The sequence below is a fragment of the Lepisosteus oculatus genome, chromosome 9 (assembly GCF_040954835.1).
Source record: "Lepisosteus oculatus isolate fLepOcu1 chromosome 9, fLepOcu1.hap2, whole genome shotgun sequence".
In the NCBI taxonomy this organism is placed as follows: Eukaryota; Metazoa; Chordata; class Actinopteri; order Semionotiformes; family Lepisosteidae; genus Lepisosteus; species Lepisosteus oculatus.
The window spans coordinates 13,304,680-13,328,147 of NC_090704.1; the positions used below are offsets into that span (position 1 = coordinate 13,304,680).

The following is a 23,468-nucleotide window of genomic DNA, read 5'->3' on the forward strand; positions in this document are numbered from 1 at the left end:
ACTTGCTATCATTGAAATAACCAGGAATTCTGCTCTGTATCATCAAATAAAATTAATATCAAATTATACAGGAGAATGTCAGGCCATCTATTTGTGAAGCTGAAGTGCAGCTGGGTCATGCGGCAAGACAAAGATCCAAAACACACAAGCAAGTCTACTTCAGAATGATCAAAGAACAAGTGAAATGGCCAAGTCAAAATCCAAACCTAAACCCCAGATGTTGTTGCATAACCTGCAACAAGCTTTTCATGCTCGAAAACCTACAAATGTCGCTGAGTTTAAGCAGTATCAAGTTGCTGTGTTATTTGTTCACTCAGGGTCCCTTTTATCTAATATTAGGTTTTGTTGAAGATCTGATAACATTCACTGTGAAAACTATGCAACATTGCAGAAAATCAGACAGGGGGCAAATACTTTTCATGGCACTGTTTGTCAGGGGTCCCCAGCTCTGCTCCTGGTGACCCAGGACTAGACCCACAGTCTAGTATTTGGTCTAGATTATTGCAGATTAGCAAGAGCAGTGGCCTCACTCCTGTATTAACTCTCCTTTATAGGACCCTTTACTTTCTGTAGAATTTAACTTAGTTCTGTGTGCTTTTATTACTATATTAGATGGGTGAATGTTTTGTTGAATCACAGTTTCTCCAAGGAGGTCAGTGCTACCTGAAGTATAGCGCACAACTCGTGCTGATCCAGTTTAATTTAACATGCATACTTAGAATTGAGTAAATTATTAAAACTAAACTGAAATCTCATGTTTTTGTTTCTTAACTTTCTTACTGGAAAGTAACTTTCTTTAGATGTTTTATACTTAAGGAACTTAATGATTTCCATACAAAAGTTAAAGCACACTAATATAAGAACTATTTTTCTGTCCTCTTTTTTTAACCTAAAAATGACTTAATAATCTTCTGCAAAGCATTAGAGCTAGCTTTATATTAATGCACTTTGCATCTGTATTCAAATATGTTTTCATGTTTGCCTTTCAATGCTGTTCAGACTATGTAACTTTAGAGATGTTCAGAAACCTTTTTGCACAACTTTGCTTTGTTGCCTTATTTGATCTAAAGGTGGCTGTTCAGCTAGTACTCTGGAGAACAGAAGTTAAATACAAAAACATAAATTCAGACTTAATGTAATCTGAGGGTTTTGCTATTCTTGTTTAGCTCAATTATTAACCAGGTGAACAGCTTTCAAGAAAGCCATTTTATTTTTTTTCTCTACAGAAAACTGTGAAGGTCTTTTTTTTAAAAAAAAGACCAGTTACAAATGTGGCCAATTGGCCCATTTAACACATTTACAGTAGTCGATAGTAGCCAATCAGCCATTTCTTGAAAGAAATCAGATTCTTCAGTGTGACTGTACAGCTTGTTTTGTGCTCCCACAAACCTTTTATATAGTGAAATGTGTTTTTAGTTAACTGGACTTTTGCACGGTTTTTGCTTGTGTTACCATGTTGATTCTTAAGGAATCCATTGGGTTGACTTTGTCAATGGCTTTGAGGATTCTGAGTAATTGAATTAGGTTCCTTTTGAAGTTTTCCATGCTCAAGACTAAGAGGTTTTTTTTCTAAACAGTGTAGAAAATGTCTTTAACCTAAAAATGATAATGATGATAATAAATAATCTGGTTACTCTTCTCTGGACTGATTCCAGAGCAGTGGTATCTTTTTGTAAAGTGATGATCAGGCCTTTGAATTTACTTAATTGTGAAGAAAAGTAAAAATTACTTCCATTTTCAAGCTTACAAATTACAGTCTTTTCTACAAATGTTAATCTTCACATTTTAAATTCCCTCAAAATAAGGCACTTGTGATAACCTTGGCAGTTAGCTTTAACTCTTTTAAAACCCAAATTACATCAAACCTGTCATGTAAAGTGATTTTTTTAGAAATGCTTTGTTGGCAACTTTCTGAAAAAGTAATGAAAATAATATATTAGCTTCAGAATTCAACCATAGTTTAGAAAATCCACTTAAATACAGTGAGATGCATGTGTCTTGCTTCATTACAAAAACATTGCTTTTAAATTATATCATTATAATATTTGTCTTCTTAAACATTTATGAAATTGAGATGTATACAGTACAAAAATGTAGTTTTGGGTGAATTTAAATCCCATGCAAAAGTGTCAGTGACCGAAACGTGACAAAATGAATCATTTTTAAATGAATTGTAAAGACTTTTAATAGAAGTGCTTTACTGGATATCTGTTAGCACTGTTTTTTTTCCTCTTTCAGATAGTAACCTCATGTTTTTTAAAATGAACTCAGTTTGTGCTGTTTCAACAGGTTATCAAGAATGCCACTTTTCCAGCATGGTTTTTTAGCTTCTGCACTCCTCCAAAATATCTCTGTAATGTGTCATCTGTATTAGAGCTTTAATTGTTGCCTAACGTATGCTGCCAGTAAGACACAAATTTAGGCTTCTGTGGTATGACTGTTCTGTCCAATTCTGTATTTTAATGCCACAGAGTTTTTATTTAGTATTTTCTTTCATGCCACATGTGTGGCAGCCATGGAACCAGCAAAATGCTGCCCCTAGTTAAAAGGGCAAATCCGGGCTAATTCCCATGTTGATGCTCTTTGATGCCTTTGGATACTCCAACGCATGTGAGACCAAGCAGAGAGATACCATATGATGTCTTGCACTTTCAGATGAATAATCCCCCCCCTTTGGGTGTTTTAGAAGATGAGTAAGAGACTTTTTTTCTATAGAGGCAGGCTTAATGCTTTTGCTCAGCAATCTTTTTTTTTAAGAGGCAGTTAGCAGACAACCCTGCAGCTGCAGCATTGGATATATTCTTGCTTTAGGCGAATGCCACTGACATATACTAATCATTTTAATATGGAGGCTTCTCAGCAGTGGAAATGTAAAATGATTATGAGGCTTTTTTTACACCTTGGAAACTGCTTGTGTTCCTAGACCTGGCTGCCTAGGAATATCGAACTAGACAGACACGTTAAATTAACTAAAACAACATTAAAACGATCCTGCATCAGTTAAGGTGACAGCATGACCAATGTGTTCCAAACCCCTCCAGAATCTTATGTATTGTAGAAACAATTGAACTGAATCAACACAGACTTCAGGAAAAAACAAAACTGCTTCTGAATTGCCTCATAATTTGGGACTCTACTTTTCCTACCCACACTAGGTCATCAACTGCTTGGCAAAACACAGCCTCTTACCCAACCTGCTCCTGTTCAAGGTTTGTTTTTAACTCCAAACTCAAATTGGGCGTAATACTGCTGCCAATGTATTTATAATATAGTCAAGTAATGTCCCTGCATACACCACTCCCCATTTGACTCCCCAATGTCCATTTTGTTCTCTTGGCAATATGCATTCCATACTACAAAACTACTACTAAGTAAAATTTGTTTAGCCAATTAATTCCAGGTCTTGGGTATAAAGATAGACTGTATGTTGGATAGACTTGAGATTTCCCAGGTTTCATCACACTAAATTTTCCCTTAATGCTTCCACCTCACATGATGTGGTGATACTTATCATGGATTTAAAAAAAAGTCATCAGCTTTGTAAAACTCCACATACTGTAGATCTAACTGACAAAACCCAAACGTTGAGTGAAACATTTTAGTTTTCCCTTAGTTTGCTCACAGTTCAGGTGGACTGTCAAAGAAGATTTACCTGGGAAATGCAATGTTTGAAATCTGTTGTGTTGAACCAATTTTAACCAAACCAATTTGTTTTATTGTGCTTAGGTTTCTTCTTTTAGAAATTGCTTCATTTGTCCATTTTAATTCAGCTAAGTCATGCTGTGGATTTGGGGCCTTTAGTCTTTTTAATTTTGTGTTGAGTGTGGGCTGAACCTGGCAACAGACATGCCAAGGAGAGTGTTCTCACCCAATAATGACGGTATTAAAAGAAAGAGTGACCTAGGATTAGTCTTTTTGTCATCTGGGACTATAACTGTTTGGATATCTTAGCAGATACCCTGGACAATTTAAATGCTGCCAAGAAAGTTAAAGTACTCAAGAAGTAAACAAGTTTAGATTCTCTAAGAATAATGTCGGCTGTTTGATTCTGGCCAAAATTGCATTTTTAAGTCAAAGAAGAAAACTCTTTCCATAGAGATACATCTAGTGTTTTTAAAAATTAATATGCAGTTGTTTGGGTTGACTGAATAGTGCAACTTACTCTGATTTTCAAGTTTTTAACAGTTTTCAGCACGTCAAGGTTCCAATGAGAAAAATCAACATATCTGGGGATAAATGAAATCTTTTTAGTGTTAATGTCTATCAGGGCTTGGTAGTATTATATTTTTTTCCCCAAAACTAATGGTATTGCTACAGAAAAACCATCAAAGCATTTTTTTTTGGGGGGGGTCTCTTCTTTTCATTTATTTCTGCTAGCAAACAGCATTTGAACAAAAGTATATTCTCATTTTTATATTTGTGTTCTCCATCATAAATGTTAATAAGTCCAGTTCACAGAGAAGTCTGTATTGCCAACCCCTAATTCTCTATGAAGCCCCTTTGTCACATCTTATTACAATGAGACTAAATTTAGGAAATGTTAAAAACCTCATGATTAATTGCAGTGTATTTGTATTTTGTACAGAATTGTTCACTCTAATAATTGTGTAATCTGGCATCTTTCTGTATTAATATAGGATCCTGTTTGGTCTATTTCTGGCAAAGTTTCAAAAGGCAAAACTTTACAGTCTATAGCATATTTAGTAGTCACAAATAGTGGCACCGTGCTCTTCTAGATAAAGTAATGTCATAGCGATAATCCAGTTCTTCAGTCTAATACAGTTGAGTGACAAAACCATTTGGCTAACATGTTAAGATCCATTATTTTCTTTGCCTAAAGAAACACCAACGGTACATTTAATTTATAAAGTGTTTCATCTCTGCTGGACTGATGAAAGGTATTATTCAGGGAGAGGACTGAATAATACAGTAGGAGGAAATGTGTTCATTAGGTCTGTGTATTCATGCAAGGTGAAAGGTGGCAATTAAATTAGTAAATTTTAGCACTTTTTCTCATTTCTATTCATTAGACATAGGTCTTGTTTTAAACCTATCGGTTTTCAGAGACTTATGCTTCAGTGTTTTGACAAACATTCATCTCCTACATCAGGTGTCACTCTAATGTAAACGCAGATACATTTCATTTTTTGTTTCTTCAGCAATATTTCAAGTGTGTTTACTTAACGATATACCAAATAACAGGGAAAGTAAGTTACGTAGCTCTAATGATAATGTGCGTTTAAAAAAAGGTAACGACCAAACTGTGGTTCTCTTTTGCATAAAATGCATTTTCTTGTACATTTGTCTACTTGTGTGGGATTCTGGAACTCTTCCAGTGAGAACAAAACAGTTATGAAATTCAGTGCAAATTTAATGTAATTAATACCAATTTAGACCTGCCTTGATCATTGCTGACAGGTGAATTTCTGTCCATCTCTGGCACCTTTACACTCCAGAGTAGAATTGAGATTAATATTTGATATGTAGTTTTTAAGGTACTGATAATATAACTGTGATGTTAATCCATTTGGGACCCTTGGGATATTTGATGATAGGACTAGCCAGTTGAATTCAATTTCTTCTGAGGTTAGCTTTGATAACTCATGAACATTCACTCTCTGAATGTCTAATACCATCTGCTGTAAGTCTTGGTGATAAAAAGAGACATTGATGCACTATACTTGTGAAGTATAAAGTCTGATTGTTCATCTTAACCTGCTTTTTTCAAATAGTTCCTTTTCTAAATTCCTTTTTTTTACTTTGTTCAGCATGACCGTATCCAATGTACAGTACCTATAATGACAGACACGTTGGCCTTAAAACGTTTAGTGCTTTAATAAGATGTTTCTTTCTCCAGAATAACTGCACTTGTACTTGATCAATTGTACATTCTATACTGTCATATGCTCAGTTGAAAAGAGATACTGGAAAGGTGCATCCCTTGTGAGTAATTGAGCAGAAATGCTGAAAGAGAAACAAAGTGTATATCAACAAGAGGTGGAATTCTTGTGTAGTGCAGCAGAATTCTTAATGCTCTTTGTGGCTACTGAGAAGCATAGGGGATGAAGACTAAACAGCCTGTCACACCTTGTGATATTATACCTCATTAACCCATAGCTGCAACTGACAGCCTCATCCATCAACAAATTATTTTTTTTTGCATAGAAACATTAAGATACCATTCTTTTCAGCTTTGAAAATTATTGCCACAGGACTGTTGCTGCTTCAATTATTGGTTGAGGAAACAGCAGAACAATCTGTTAGCTTGAATGCTCAGCTAGGATTTTATATCTGATACTATGCGAGACATTTTGTTTGCATCTAATTAGTATGATAAATCATAAATGCTATTTTATTCTATTTAAAACATGTTTTGTTTGGTTAACCAATTTATTAATTTTAATTAAGAAAGATAAAAGGTTTCAAAACCTTTATTTGGTCTCCGTGTGTGGTTTAGACACCTCAGGGACAGGGAACGTTCTTTTCTTGAGCCTGACTGGATAGTTGCTATTGTCAAACTTGCTATGAAAATGTTATCCATCATGAGTGATCACCCTGCTCAACTAACTTGCATTCTATACTTTATCAATGCTGCTTTTTGAGGAAAATCAAGCTACTTGTTTGGGGAAAGAAGCAGGAGTCAAGTAACTTGTTTCATCCTTCACAAATTAATCAGGGGCTTAAACTAAATAAATTAGGGAAGCTAGTAACAGGAGCTCTAACCTTGGGTTGCTATTTTGTTGTGCTGGTCACCAGTCACCATGTGATCTTCAGTTCTTGCGTTTTGTGATGAGAAAAAGCCAATTGTATTTTCACACTGTGAAGGTTGACTTGACTACAGTGAGACAGCAGTTTTAGCTAAAGTCTAAATGCATATCTGCTTAACTTAATCATGCAACTGCTTACCAACAGTTCAAGCCTAAAAGGTAATAGTTTGAGCTTTTTTACTTTATGGCGTTATTCAGTTATCTAATTTTCCCCTTTTCAACACACATGACTCTCACTATAAAAGTTGAGACTTTAAGATATCTATTCTGCAGGGGGATTGACTTTTTCTCCTCTTTATAAATCTCTGCTGTTCACAGGTGAACTTTATTGAGTTTTGAACTGCACAGTCCGTCTTCTTTCAAAGCATGGCAAAAAAGCAATCTGCCTTTTATATACTTTACTAAATCACAGAACACATGATCAGCTAGGGAAATAATTTCTGTTATCGCTCCTACCATTTATGGTGCATCAAAGCAGCCAATATCTTTTTTTTTTATCCAATCTTATCAGTCACACAGCTTTTAAAAAAAATCTGTAGTGGTTGAAAATTTAGACCTTTACCTGTAAGCTCTGGGTTTGAAACCCTTGGGCTGTCATATCCTTGGGTACTGTCCCCTGCCACAACTGCTCAACTCACTCCTAACTTTAAAAAGGTAACAGCAATACAAGGGATATCTCATGGATGAATGATCCTGGGGTCCCATTATCTACCAGTTTAACTAGGATAAACACAGACCTGCTAATACCCTAATTACTAAGCAAAGTAAAAATCTTAAAATATTTCAAGTTTTTCAGGTTTACTGCACTTGTATTATTAAAATGGCGTTGCAATGCTGACATTTTTAAGATTAGCACACAATTCAGAATTACTGTAGTACTATATTACAACACTACCTCAGTAAACACTGTAGTGTCAGATGTTCTCTTCGTACCATTGCTCAGGATAGTTAAGCCAAGTTTGGAAGTTATCCTTACTTGCTGTATGTCCACTGAAGCATAGATACTTAGCAACCTGAAAGGAGGTTTTGAACAGGTGGCAGTTACATGGTAATGTTTTGTATTGTGCCCAAGTAAACATCTGCTATTCATTAAACCTCCAAGCAGAAGAGTATTGGAAGGCAGGATTTAACCCAGTTACATTTGATTTTCTAAATTGAAGCAACAAGAAATAGTATCAAAGAGATTATTAAACCAAAGTGTAGCAGTGGAAGTCTGTCTCTCTCAGTATTGTCTATTGCATTACAAAACAGTTTAAAGGAGATCTGGCGGAATATGAGCTCATATTCATGGTTTGTGTTGATACAGTTTTCTTTGAAAAGTCTGTAGTTTGTGTTAAAGGATGGTGTTTTGCACTGATTGTCAGGGCTCTTAAAATGATTACTTTTTTTGTTTGGAACCCTGAAGCTGTTTTTGAATTCATAGCAGAACTTTGCTAATGGAAAATGATTGGAGCTGACATAAAATTAATATATTACAGTGCCTTGAAAAAGTGTTCAGCCCCCAACACATTTTTCACATTTTGGTGCTGCAGATTCTGAATTTGAAATAAATTAAAATAGGATTTTTTGGCACAGATCCACAAAGTATTGAGTACCATGTCAAAACAAAATAAATGTTCCAAAACCTTTCTACAATTTACAAAAATAAAAAACAAATGATTAAATTTAAAAAGTATTCATACCCCTTGTAAATGCAAGCTCAAATTTGCACAGGAGCAATACATTACCTCATAAGGTTCACAATACTGCTTTCTCTGTGAGGTGCTTCAGCATGGTAGAGACCTTCCAAAAAAATGACTCAAAATGAAGATGAAAGAACATTCCAAACAAGTCGGCAATATGATTATAGAGAGGCACAAATCTGGAGAAGGGTACAAGACCACTGCCAACGTATTGACAATCCCTCGGTCTATCATAAAGAAGTTGAGAAATTATGAAACTACAGCCATACTGCCAAGATCAGGCCACCCTACTACATTTAGTTGCCAGTAAAGAAGTGAACTTATTAGAGAAGCAATTGCGAGGCCAACTGTAACAACGTATGGGCTACGGAAGTTGTGATGCAAGATGATGTGCATGGGTCAACAATCTCCAAGGCATTCCACATAAGGGCCTTTATGCAAGGGTTGCAAGCCCATAGCTTGAGCAATTTTGCCAGAAGGAATGTGCTAATATTGCTTTGTTTCAGCCTGCAAAGTTAATACATATCCAAAAAGACTGCTTGCTGTAATGCCTGCCAGGGGTAATTGGCCAAAATAATTATGGCAACTAAATATATGATGATAGTTTTTTTTACTATTATCTTTCTTTTTTGGGGGGGACTCTGTGAAGATGCATGAGGGACTCACGAATAATTCCCATTCTAAACAAATGAAATTCCCAGTTGTGAGATTGAGTGTGAAAAGGGGGGATGGGACTGAATACTTTTTTTTCAAGGCACTGTACTGTATGTCTGTTTATATTTACAGAAGAGATCCAAACCTAGTCCATTTTACCATGGTTAAACTTATAGTGCATGTTACATTATACTGTGCAAGTTACAATGACCACCTCTAGGAATAAATGTCAATATAATGTTTTTTTGTGTTCTCGTGGACCTAAATTTAAAAAAGATATTGCAAAAATAACTAGGGTACTGTTAAATGTATTTATTGTTTGTAAACTTATTAAAACTAAATTGTTTAGTCTATTATCGTTTCACCATACACACAAAATGTATTTTAGAGGCATATGTTTTTCTTTGGAAATGAGCTGTAGTTACCTGAACAGTAAACAGAATTGAGAAATGTACAAAAAGAGACCATTAGAACTATTAACTGTGTCTCCGTTTGTAACCCACATTCTGGCTACTAACAGCCACCATTACACTTAAAGGTAAGCTACTTCACATCACACCTCTGATAAACAGTGTTGTCATTGTGAAATTGTATGCTTTGTTCAATATCTTTACCTGCACAAAATGTATTAGCAGTTCAATACTTGGCTCTCAGTATTACCATATTTTCATCTCAGACAAGGGTAATAAATAACCTACAGCACAGAAGAATATTAACAATTTGTCTCTGCCATGCAATCCATTGTATTTGATCACCTGTGAATTTTTATTTTTAGTCTTGACTCTGAACTTCTGTGTTCTCCAAAGAAGCAAAGGCAATCAAAGGGAATGACCAGAGCAGTTTTATGTCTGTGTTGATGAGTGCTGACCTTTAGATGCCAATACTACCTTCTATTTTCAGCACTTATGTTGTGCTCATTCCAGTGACCATTCTAGGTGAAACAAATTAAACTGAATTTGAGTCCTTTTTGCTCCACATGGCATTAAGCTCTCCAAAATACTCCTCCATCTAGTTATACAATGTAATCTGACCATACGTACTGACAAAGGTGAGATTTGTGAAAAACCTGTACTACATACATGAAACATTTTTTTTTATGTGATGTACACTGATGTCTTGCTCTCTAAAAAAAAAAAACTTCACAGGTTTTATTTTCCACATGAATTCTCTAATGATCAAAAGTTATTGCTTTTACCCTGGACTTGTTTTAATAAAACTACAATAGCTTTTGTTTTAAATAAGATGAATAAGAGTTTATATTACATAAGATTAAAAAGGTGGCATTTATAGGACTTTATTAAAGGAATGGGGTTGTTCTCATTGTTGTGTTAATATTGAAATATCCTAATGCTTTCTGCTTTGTTTACTGTGTGGTGTAGTGTTAACAGTATAGTTTATATTTACTAGAAGACACTTTGTATACATAATTGTAGAGTGAAATGTTTCTAGCTTGTCATGCTTATTCTTCCTTTGTTATATGACGTGACTATTACCGTTACTGCTGTTGTGGAGCTACTGTGAGCTTTTTCAGTATCGATTAACATAGTTCTATTTTTCCATAAAGATCTTCCTAATCATAATATCTCATTTCTTCCAGGTCTCAGAAGACAGCATTCTGTTGGCTACACCCAAAATGCTGTTGCCATCATCTAGCCAAGTGCCAGTAGGAACTCCCTTATCTGTGCATCACCAAATTCAGCTCTTACAGCAACAGCTGCAGCAACAGCAGCAGCAAACTCAAGTAGCTGTTGCACAGGTAAGAAAATAAAGCCAGTTTCATCTTATTTCATGGAAATAATCTACATCCTTGGTTCTCAAACTGTGGTATGTGGAACACCCCCAGGTGGTACGCCAGATGACCCTGGAAATTTGTTGTGTGCACTGAAAAATTGGGACAGGTTTTTATATTTTCTATTTTAATAAAATTAGTTGGTGTCAAATATTCAGCTGAATATTGACAGTACTGAATATTTGATAGTACTTCTAGGTTATTTTGAGAAAAATACACTGAGCGTCTCCGTGTTTTGCTCACATGCTCATGAAATAAAAACTTATTTTAACTGCTGAGATGGATTCCTGACTGTCTTTTAAGGGGAAACATGGAAAAATGCCAGCTTGTGGATTGCTAAAGCAGGTAAGCTCCACACTATTGGTGGAGAACTTTGTTTACCGTTGGCACAAGAGCTGACACGTACTGTACTGTATGATGTGTGGAGAAAAAGCTGCTAAACCGCTTGACCTGCTGCCCCTTTCAAATGACACAGTAGAATTATTGATATGGCAGATAATGTCAAACGTCACATTATCTGACAGAGCACGTCAAGATGAGCTTTTCACTGCAAGTCGACGAGTCTGTAGATGTCGTTGATTTGGCCAGTTTGCTCCTTTACGTTACATATGAGTTTGAGGGCATGTTCCATGAGAACTTCTGTTCTGTAAGCCGCTACCAACAAGAACTATAGGAGAGCACATATTTCAACTTCTGAATTAATTTATCGAAGAGAATGGCATCGACTGGGAAAAAATGCGTCGGAGTTTGTACAGATGGTGCTAGAGTAATGATAAGCCGACACAGTGGTGTAGTTGCACTAATTAGAGAGGTTGCTTCAGATATGAAGTGGACGCACTGCAGCATCCACCGCGAGGCCTTGGCAGTCAAGAAAATGCCTGAGGATTTAAAATCTGTTAGACTCTTCTCTCTAAGTTGTGAATTGTTTCAAGGCTTAACCAGTGAATTCACATCTGCTTTGCTCGACTAAACAGGCTCACCCCTCTCACTGAAGTGGTAAATGCTCAGTGCTATTTTTATTATATGTGTATGTGAGTGTGTGCGCACACATGCTCATGTTGGTCAATTAGATTTTCTGTGGTTCCTAAGAGAAGATGAGTTGTAGGTGGTACTACTTTGGTTCGACTTTGGTTTGATCAGGGGTGGTACTTGGTCCAAAAAGTTTAAGAACCACTGATCTACATCTTTGTAAAGATGTGTTGTTAAAGTTACCACATTATGATTGCCAGTCCTATGGGCGCATATACTGTATTAGATGCGTTCACAAATTCAGAAATGTTTAGGATACCATGTGTGCAGGGTTTAATTTGACAATCAATGGAAAATATTTTTTTGTATTTTTAGTATATCTTTTTATGCAAGGTGTATTTGTTTTCTCCCAAGCTGAATGTTCTGGAATGAATTATTGGTTCAAAAGCCTCTAATATTTACATGAAGGCAGTAGAACATTGGTGTTTCAACTTCTTGTAATTCAAACTGGCACCACAGTCAAGTAGATTCCTTTATGCTCCATGTACACTTTTAATTGTGTGCATACAGTAGGCCATAATAGATAATGTAGATAAAAAATATAACATTGTGCTATCGTTCTCTAGTTTTGAAAATTAATAACCACATTAGAAGACCACAGTTAAAACTATCCCTGTTCCATTGTTTCATTTACCAGTTAACGTTTGAACATAACATAAAGAATTCCTTGGAAATGTTAAATGTGACTCTACAAATTAGTTGTTGTTGTTTAGCAGTATGTCATTCTAAAGAACTCTTGCTGGATGAGTTCAGTCTATAAGTCTTGTCAGATTATATCCTCTTTTTTATTTTCTTTAAATAAACTTTGTCAAACAGAAGTAAGAATTGCACAGCCAGAGTTTGCTATGTTACAAAATTACCACTTGGTAGGAACAGCAGCTGGAGTTTCTTGATTCACAGTGGCATCATAGCATTGAGAGCCTCCAGTCTTGTATATCATCCTCATTTCCTGCTGCTTCGCATCAAAGCAATTGCTGCTGGTCTTGTTGGCTTATTAGGAGGCAGCCCAGGAGTCCAGAACTTTGTTTCATGTAGTGAGGCCACTGCTATGAAATTGCTATGATGTGTCATGATGTATTTGCAGTTAAGTCTTTTGATAATTTGTTAATTTGAGGCTGATGACTAAATCAATGTGTCCCTGGTTTCTTCAGGTGTCTTTGTTAACCAGCCTTCAGTGTGTGGTGCAGTAAGATAATTAAGTTGATATATGATTCCTAATAGTGGGAGAGTTCTGATTACATACAGAACAGTATTTAAAGTGGCAAGTATGTAGTTTGTCAGCAAGTTTGTAGTTTTAAGAAATTGTGGCTCTGAAATTAATGCATGAGCAGTGTAGACATACTATTGTACAGTATATTCTGCAGAATGAGCAGCAATTAATTTAGACTTGTTATATTTAAGTGTTTGGTATTTTAAGTTTTTTTTGTTGGTAACCTACACATTTTCATTGTTCCCTTTTAAAAAATATAGCATAATAACATAAAGATGTCTCAACTCCTTATTTTTTAATCCTATGATGTGTTGATGAGCACATTGGGATGCTCGATTAATAAACATTACTGAATATTTGTTTGGTGTTTCTTTTGTGACTATACTAGCTAGTGTCTTTCAATCTACCAGGTGTTTTCGATGCAGAAAAAAACTAAATTTGATTGTGAATAAAATAAGAAATTGTCTTGTTCCTTTTCTGAGCAGCTCTTACTGCTCACGTTCTTCCATTTGTCAGTTTTGGAGAGACAGTCACCTGTTCCATTGGGGACCCTTGCTGTGAGGTTAATTAGGGACATTTGATTGATTTCAAGCTCTGCTTAGTCCTGTTAGCAGCTGTAGCAAACAGTTGGGCTCACAGAATGAACCAAACATTGGTTTGTTATGCTTTAGTCAGGGGATACAGAGGACATTCAAAGGCAGGTGTATGTTGGGTTGGGATCAAAAGCAGTGCCTTGTCAGATTTATCATTCTTGCCTGATTAACAGCCTTCTGAGAATGTCACACCACTTTCATTTTTTACACCCTCCACTGCAAGAAATGCTGTTCTTTGCCTAAGTTTTTTTCCCCCAAATTACTCTGTCATTTTGTAAAATATTTTGCAAAAGGGGGTTGATATATTTAATGCAGAAAATTAATACTGTAATGGAGTTTTATTGTCCACCCTAACCCAAAGGTAAATATTTGTTAGATAAGTTTAGTGTAATATATGTGCTGCCCCACAATAATTGAGTATACTTCTAATGTTGTAGAAAGAACTCAGGACATGGTATGTTCCTGAGGAACATAAAATAGTAGAGACCAGGCCTTTATTCCAGTATGCTGTGCTAAGGGAACTGAAGCTTAATGTAAATGGTTTTACAGGTGGCAGGATTGAAGGAGTATCTCAGTGTAGGTAACACTGGCAAGTTAAAGTTAAACTCCATGGACATTTGAAGACACAGTGGAATTGATCATGTTACATTTTGTAGCATTCACTGCTGGTGGTTGAACAGCCTGTTATGAGAAGTGTTTTCTTTCTTTTTTGGGACACCATGTTAGTTTTTAGTGACATACTGTAAAAGGCTACAGTGACTTGTCGTCAAACTGGCCAACTTTACTTCTTATGATGATCCTTTTTATTTCACTCTTTGGCACTTTACCACAGCTTTTTTGGAAAAATAATTTCAACTACTCAGAACCTCTACCTGACCACATAAATGTGGACATTTCTACCAAAAGTTATATTTGTTCATATTTGTCCCTCACCCTGTCTACATAAGAATGGGTTTCTTGGAGGGAAAATATACATTAAGTGCTATCAAGTGGAGTCAAGCTTGGAGTCAAGATGACCCTGGCTTTTTTTATATTCCATATACATTTTTAAACAGCTGTTTTTTTTATTTAAACTGATCATTTCATGGTGTTTGATTTATTTATTTATTTATTTATCCATTCAGGTATTAAAACTGCTGTGATATTTTTGTGTGGTCAATTCCTAGAGGGGAATAACTTTGCCTGCCTTGTTGGGCCTGTTATTAAATTTATTCAGGGTACATGATCTAGTGATATCTGAGGACATTTTTAAAAAGATGGTTCCTTTTTTCCCAAGTACAATTATGCTTTTAAATAAATTACCCCCAATGATTTTTATTCTTACCATACCAATGGGTAGATCCATCCTGCTTATAGTTCAGTGATTTTCTTTTGTGAAATCTGATTAAATGAATGTCTATGAATATAAAAAAATGACCGCAGAAGACATAAAATGTAGAGCTCTTAAAATGCAACTTTTTATCTTCACCTGGCTAAAAAGTGTAAGATGCCTATTTAACATTAAGGGATAATAAGGCTTCTTGATTGTATTAATTCCCCCTGAGTAAATAATATTAACTAGTGTAAATAACTGATGGTTTCAATTGGCGTTTTATTTTAAGCAATCGCATGAAATAGGTCTGCCATATTAAATTTCAGAAATACTGCATTGCTATGAATCACACATTGCATATGTGTCTAAATTTCCATGCTTTACTGAGTGGGAGTCCAATTTGGGTACATGCCAAAATATTTTGAAAGACTTTGCCTTTACAACTCCATCATTTTTGATCCAGTAAATGGATAAATCCAAAAAATGAAATAATTAAACAAGAAGTAAATAAATGTGACCATTAACATCCAATTTGCAGTTTTGCAATGTGAATACCCTGTAAGAATTGTATATCGTGTTCATATTTTTCCACTCTCTCATTATACAAATTTGGTACAGTACTGCAGGTTATGATGGTCAGTCTGCACATGAAAGGAATAAAATTGATGTAATATGAATGAAAATATATATACAAGATCAAATACTAAAAATACATTTCTTTCAAACTGTTTTTTTTAAGTTTTTCCTTTTTTAGATCTTTTCAGAAACAGCCTTGCAAACATTAAAGAGTGCTTAGAAAAATGCACATCCCCTCTTGATTACATTCAGTGGTGGCCTGACATTACAGCTTTGTCAGACAACAGAGATGGAGATGCTGTAGGGGAAACAGATGTGAGTGGTTATCAGTAGCATATCACAGGATGTTGTGCGGCCTTATAATTACCTGGGGTATCAGCAACTGACTGCTCTGAACACCTCAAACATTGAAAAGACCATTTTCCCAACATTTTTGTTTTGCAATTTATATGCATGTCACACACATAGAAGCAGATGTATTTAGGCCTATATACTAATGTAACGCCACTTAAAAAATGTTGCAAATTATCTGCTTACAATGTCAAGTCATTTTTTTATCTCCTTGAATTTACTGAATGCATTACTCGTTGCCAGATGTTAATCACCCTAATGCATCTTTGTTATACGAGATCAATTTTATTCTAAAATTCCAGTTTAGAAATGTTTGTCAACATTCCCTTGGCTCTAATGTGATGTAAACCAGCATTCGAGAAAAATGTCTCAGTCGATCATAAATTTAGACAGATGTGAAAATTATAGCCCCTGATTGGTGAGAAAAATAATGTTTTGTATTTTTTTTTCCTATACTGTCTCTTCATATTAGTTTGTGAATTATACTGTTTTGGAAGCATTTATGCAAACATCATGCAAATCAAGAATGTATTCTGCCAGGAAATGTAGAAGCTGGTATGCACCAGCTTCTCCTCAATAAAATGTCATACAGAGGTGTTTTCAGTCCTGAACACATTCTCCCAAGTTCTTTGGGTGCCCACTAACATCCAGAGATCATCGTCCTGCTCCTGTTGAAGCTCATAGTGATGATCTGACAATGAGGCAGCTGTTAAAATAGGTTGGTCAAGCACTTGAGTTCAGGCTTATTTGCATTTGATTTGCACATGTAAGAAGACCAGGTATCTACAGAAACAACACTTGCTCAATCCACCAGAGAATGTGTCAAGCCCATACTGCTCTTACCTGTCACTTTTCATGTTCAAGTCATACTTGGCTGTGACATTAGGCCAATGAGACTAATGAATGATGGGAGCCTGAAAACTGGGGCTAACTCCCTTGGTAAAATCTTTTCCTTTTGTTGTAGATCCTTGTTACCTTAAATGTGCTGCTAAACTCTAAGTGATAAAGACAACTTATTGAAATACCAGTTGTGATGTGGTAATAAAGTTGAAAGTGAAGATCAATTAGAACAGATTTACAGTGCAAAAGGGTAATTAGAGGTCGTTTGCACTAAACAAAATTGTATTATTTGAATAAATCAATCCCTGTACTCTCTGGAGAGTTTTATAATTGTAGGCATTATTGGAAGATTCAGTAACCCAGGAGTCCATTTCCTAAGGTCAAGGCCTCTTGTCAAGAAGTATTTCCTTTGACCTTTTCAGCTGTAAATGGAGTGAAATGTTCTTACTGTGTTTTAAGATAGCTTTGATGTAATGATTTTGTTTTACACTTGTAACTCTGTCTTCAGTGAATATTATTTGATAGTATTTCCGTAATTTAACTGGGTGGGTCAAGAGACAGGATTTTAATGCTCTGTCAGCCATTCCAGAATTAAATACTAATATAAAGCACATCACACTGACTCATTGACTAATATGTCTGACTGGACAGCTCATTTTTCATCACTCTTCACCTATGTGGAGTGGGCAATGGAGTACTATATTCATTTAACCGCATTACATAGGCTCTTGTGTCAGAGTTGATTGCTAATTTCATAGAAATGTGTGCCTGCATAGAATGAAAAATAGTACTATAAGGTAATATTTTTCTTGTTAATGATTCTGTTCTATATGCCTGGAAATAGTTTGTGCCACTCTGAAGAAATGTTCATATTATACTCAATTCCCATCGCATTCTGTGAAATTATGCTATCTCGGAAAGAGGGACAGCTGAAAAAAGTGTGGTTCCATGTCTGATTGGCAATTTAAAAAAGCCACAGAAAATGACTTGGATACTGAAAGAATGAAATTGCTGCAGGTTATTTCTCTATTTAAAACTTAAAATCTGTTGAAAGGCACAGAATTAAGCCAGGCTGTATTCACCTGGTATGGTCACAATCTCTCTTGGCATTTTTATTGAAGTCATTGAGGGCTATGATTCAAGAGCATTTTTATATATAAATTGATAATGGGTCTGTCAATTTAGACTTAATGGAAATCATTTTTTTTAATTTATTGGGAAGAAGCCATTGTACAGCATTAAATTTTAAATGAGCCTTAGCTTAATATTGCTGCAATCTGATGGAGCTAAAAAAAAAAAGACATGGCACCAAATTTTACTTTTTTTGACAGTCCCCTCCAAGAGCATTAAAGGTACACTGTATTAGGTTTTGCCAGTGGAGTCTAACATGTCGCATAATGTCGACTAGCTTCTTTCTGTTCACCCTGAGACACCATAGTGAACTCTACTGGGATATTAAGGGTTTCATATTGATGCTGCCAACTGAAGCAATATATTGCATGTTTACACAGGTTCACCTGTTGAAAGACCAGCTGTCAGCGGAGGCCACAGCTCGAATTGAAGCCCAGGCCCGAGTCCATCAGCTCCTGTTGCAGAACAAGGACATGCTACAACACATCTCATTGCTGGTCAAGCAAATCCAGGAACTGGAGCTCAAACTCTCTGGACACGGCTCAAGTCTGTTGATCTTATTTGCATTTCCTGTTTTTTTATTATTTTTTGATTTCATGTGTGATGCCTGTTTCCTGCCTATAATATCTTAACTGTGGGAAGCCATCAGGTTTTGAAAAAGAACCAGCACTTTCTAGTGACCTAATTTTGAAATTATTGACTGCAATAAATTGAATGTCATCTTTATACGCATTGACTCTGCTACCATTTACTGAGAAGTGCATCCAATGATGCTTAAAGCATTGACATTCATAAATCAGGCCCTGTAAAATCCATAGGTGTTAGCACAAGCTGACAGATTTGAATTTCAGTTTGAAACCTCAAGATCAAGAATAGTCAGTGAACAGTGAAACTTTGATCATATTTTTGTATTTAACTGCGTGGTCTAAGAATAATTGTATAACACAGCAACTACTAGGAAATCCTTAAACATCTACTGCTGATGACGTCACATCTTATAATAATAATAATAATTGCTTACACTTATATAGCGCTTTTCTGGACACTCCACTCAAAGCGCTTTACAGGTAATGGGGACTCCCCTCCACCACCACCAATGTGCAGCATCCACCTGGATGATGCGACGGCAGCCATAGTGCGCCAGAACGCTCACCACACATCAGCTATCAGTGGGGAGGAGAGCAGAGTAATGTAGCCAATTCATAGAGGGGGATTATTAGGAGGCCATGATTAGTAAGGGCCAATTGGAAATTTGGCCAGGACACCGGGGTACACCCCTACACTTTTCGAGAAACGCCCTGGGATTTTTAATGACCACAGAGAGTCAGGACCTCGGTTTTACGTCTCATCCGAAGGACGGCGCCTGTTTACAGTATAGTGTCCCCATCACTATACTGGGGCATTAGGACCCACATGGACCACAGGGTGAGCGCCCCCTGCTGGCCCCACTAACACCTCTTCCAGCAGCAACCTTAGTTTTTCCCAGGAGGTCTCCCATCCAGGTACTGACCAGGCTCACACCTGCTTAGCTTCAGTGGGTTGCCAGTTGTGAGTTGCAGGGTGATATGGCTGCTGGCTGAAGGGTAATGTTAGGGTAATGTTGACCAGGGCACTAGTGTAAATTATTATAAAAATATATAACATATAAAATATATCTCTTATGCAATCTGAGCTATGAAAAACATGTAGTCTGCTGCTGAGTTTTGTTTCCCTGGGCAATAAGTAGGGCCCTACCAAATTCACTGATATTTTTGGGGTATTCAAAATAGCTGAAGTTCATGATGTTTGACATTTCTATCTTAAATCTCAGTGTTGTAACAGACATATTTAATCAGAGCTAGAGTTAAAGTATTTAAAGCTCCAGTTAGCAACTGCAGTTATTTCAATAATTAACATGTAGCAGTATTCCTAAATATTGATTAGCAGATCATAGAGTTTTGCCACTCGGCAGAAAGCAAGTACAGAACATCCTCTAACAGTGTCTTTAGTTATTCTGTCTCTGTGGTGAACATGTAACAGACATGAATGCGTTGGATTTCTGATCTTTTTAATATACCGATTTCACAGTGGAGATGAAATGTCATGTTCCATGTAATGCTGCTCACAGACAAGAGTATGGCGGGGCCTTATCAATGAGCTACAGTGAACCTAAAGAGCTGCAGGGCGAGACACCACCTAATGTAACAATCTGGGAATTGTGCAGCTTAATATCCACCATAGTGCATAATGATCTGCCTCTTAAGAGAATTCATAGTTGAGCGAGTAATACTACAGACTGTGAAGAGCCTATTTAATGTCGTCAGTTCTATGTTCTTGCTATGCAATCAAAGCAGTCCATATAGCTATCAAATTCATCTCCCCCTTTTGATATAGAGGTAATATAAGCCCTTTAATTCCCCTTTGAACTCGGAGGTGCTCATTTGGCTGATGATTCCATCTGAAGTGACGTCAGGGTTACAATTACCATTTGTTAGTACCCGTTTATACAACTGGATTGCCTGGATGATGGAGAGGTACTTGTGTCCTAAAAGATATAGCAGCTGTGTCCTTTAGTGAGATTGAAACCTACAGTCCTCCAGTCAGAAGTTCAGAGTGTTACCCACTGATTCAAACTGCTCTCTCACCCAGTAGAGCCCAGAAATGAAGAATGGTATTTTTAATAGCCCTTTCAAGAGGCTTAAAGTAACATATCATCATATTCTTGATAATTTTATCACCATTTTCGTTAATTATGAAAACATTAACATATAATGCTTAAAAGCCAGGCCTGATGTCCTTTACACAAAGGACAAGATAAAGACATTTCAAATTTGTAAACACTTTATTGGAGCACAGTATTTTTCCTTTTCCTGTTTGTGGAAATTTGTATCCCAAATGCAGCAGCCATGGTGACCATGATCTTTTGGCTGTTTTCAATAGTGGGACTAAGAAAAGCATTTCCTTGCGGCAGGAACTATAGTTTGTAACATAGGAAACAGGAGCATCAGAACTACAAGTTACATTTTATGTACTTTTTACTAAAAAGTATATGTTGTGACTGGTTTCTGTTTCAAGAAGTGTTCAATTTCACAATGGTATTGTTTCAAGTTGTGAACCACTTTAACCATTCCAACAACACCACAACACCAATTGCAAAAATAGAAGTATATCTTGTTCATGTCATCTAGACATTGAAAACATTGGAAGAATTGTGTGGAGACCAATAATATAGCAATCTGGAAATGTAAATATTGCTGTGTGAACCAATGTATATCATGGCAAGGATAGATTGAAGCTGTGTTTGACACAGTATATAGTACATGTCGGTGACAATTGATGTATTTCAAATGAAAGACTAGCTACAACAGAACAATGCAGTTTATTAAAACTTTGACATTTTTGTTTTAGAGTGAAAATATTAGGCAGGTTGATCTAATTCACTTGTGATTTTGTTTTTGTTTTTTCATTTTATTGGTTGTAAATGTACATTGTGCTGTAATGACAAATGAACTGAATCCTGTCCAGGCATATACATTTTGATAATTAAAATAACAGTACATTGTTTTTTTTATGATGTTAATATAACCAGTGCATAGTCTGAATTACAGTTGTTATGTAAAATAGCTTTTTTTTCCCAGGGCAATTTATTCTTGAATGTACAGTAAGAGGGCCTCTTTGTCTCCGTCTGGGTTTCCCTCAACAGTGGGCTCTCAGGACAGCTTGCTGGAGATCACATTCCGAGCAAACGTGCCGCCAGTGCTGTGTGATCCGACCACACCAAAGCCAGAGGATGTGACCCTGCCGCAGCTCAGTGATGGGACCCAGCTCTCCCTGCCCTTGGGCAGCCCCCTAGGTAGGGAAAATTGCCTGGTAAAACTTGAGTGTTTCCGCTTTCTCCCTGGACCACCACAGGAAGAACAGGACAAGTCACAGCAACCTCCAGTGCCAGTCCAGGACAAATTCTTGGGTAGTCTAGAGCTTCTCAAGTTCCGGGAATCTGGGATTGCCTCTGAATATGAGTCTAATACAGATGAGAGTGATGACCGGGACAGCTGGGGTCAAGAAGATAGTTCACTTCGGCTTTACAATGTATTGAACAAGCAGGGACCACCAGACAGCCTGGATGACGAGATTGCGGTCTGAATCTAGGGTGTTCTTTTTCTTCAGCTTTCGCAGTAGTCTAGTTTGCCAATCGGATCACTTGTGTAAAATAATGAAATTGCACCCCACAAACCGCCTGCACTTTGCTGTTCTTTCTGCCTCTGTCTGTATATTCTCAGCATTTATTTAATAGATTATTTAGAGAATCTGTTTTTTTTTTATTAGGTGGAGGATGATCTCCTGTCACTCACTTCAGCGTAGTTAGAAGAGACACATCAGAAACCTAGAGTAGGAAATTGCAAGAATAACTAAGAACGGGTCATGCTCCAGCAGCTGCTTTTTACAGATTGCTGTAAAATGAGAGAAAACGGAAATGTTTGCCACCTGTTATGCCATATCCTTTTGAAGGTGGTTTTCTATTTTTTAAGGATAAAGGTTCTTTTTTAAAACAGAGGTCATCCTACATGCATCAACCACTGGAACCAATTCTTAAATCTATAGGCAGCATTACACAAACTATGCTGAAAGATCTGTTCTCACATTCTTAAAGCATTTATTGCATTCTGTTACTTTTGTCTTAAACACATTAATACTTTATTATGTACATTTGTAGCATGCCAGACAACAAAAATATCAAATAAGCTACATTTGCAAGAATTTTCTAGTTCATAAGCAGTTATTTGACTATTTCTGTATTTTCTGTATTTCTATATTTTTCACTGTCGCTCCTGCTTACTTGTGCATGGTAATGATGTTGCACATCTCATTTCCTAGCTAATGGAGATATTGCACACCATGTAACTAGATCTATATAAAAAGTATATTTTGTACGTCATCTGTTCATTTGACCAAAAATGATTTGGTCTTAGACTTCAGCTCTACTGAAATGTCCTTAATATCAGCAGAAGACTTTTCTTAAAGTAGTTATATCTTTAATATTATTTTGAACATGTTCTGGTAATGTGGAAGATCTGGCCAGGGAAGTACCCTTTAAAGTTTACGGTAAAGCCAAATACAGTACCTAAATCTTTAATTTCCTTACAGGTTAAGGAAACATTAGCCATTACATTTGGCTACAGAATGATATGTTCTGTGTAATACAGATATTGATATCTCTTAAGGGTATCCAATGTCAGGAGATACTAAGGCTACGAAGTCCAAAGAACATATTATTATATTAATAAGTTAAATAATTTAATGTAAGTTAAAACCACTTATCAATACCCCTGGTACTGCACTGTGTTTATTTAAAAAAAAAAGTACAATGAATTACATGATTATATGGCCACCTTTAATTAATTAATTCTTATTGTAATCAATAATTTCACTTGATGCCATATCATTTGTACTTTTTCTTTTCCAATAAATTAAATTTATTGAGGTTTCTGAAGAGAGATAATTTTTGACATTTTGAAAACAAGTAAGCAAGATTAAGTGGTTGCATTGATTAAGTG

The 23,468-nt window shown here is 36.2% G+C and overlaps 1 protein-coding gene across 4 annotated transcripts in view; it reads left to right on the forward strand.

Annotated features, from left to right (window-relative positions):
• The window catches only part of nos1apa (nitric oxide synthase 1 (neuronal) adaptor protein a), a 111,058-nt gene that overhangs the window by 72,813 nt on the left and 14,777 nt on the right, over positions 1-23,468 (forward strand). For all 4 annotated transcript variants that reach the window (XM_015355616.2, XM_015355618.2, XM_015355619.2 and 1 more), the window contains 3 exons: positions 10,701-10,859; positions 18,315-18,480; positions 21,617-21,766. In XM_015355616.2, coding sequence (XP_015211102.2) covers positions 10,701-10,859; positions 18,315-18,480; positions 21,617-21,766 — 475 coding nt within the window. The remainder of the gene's footprint in view (positions 1-10,700; positions 10,860-18,314; positions 18,481-21,616; positions 21,767-23,468) is intronic.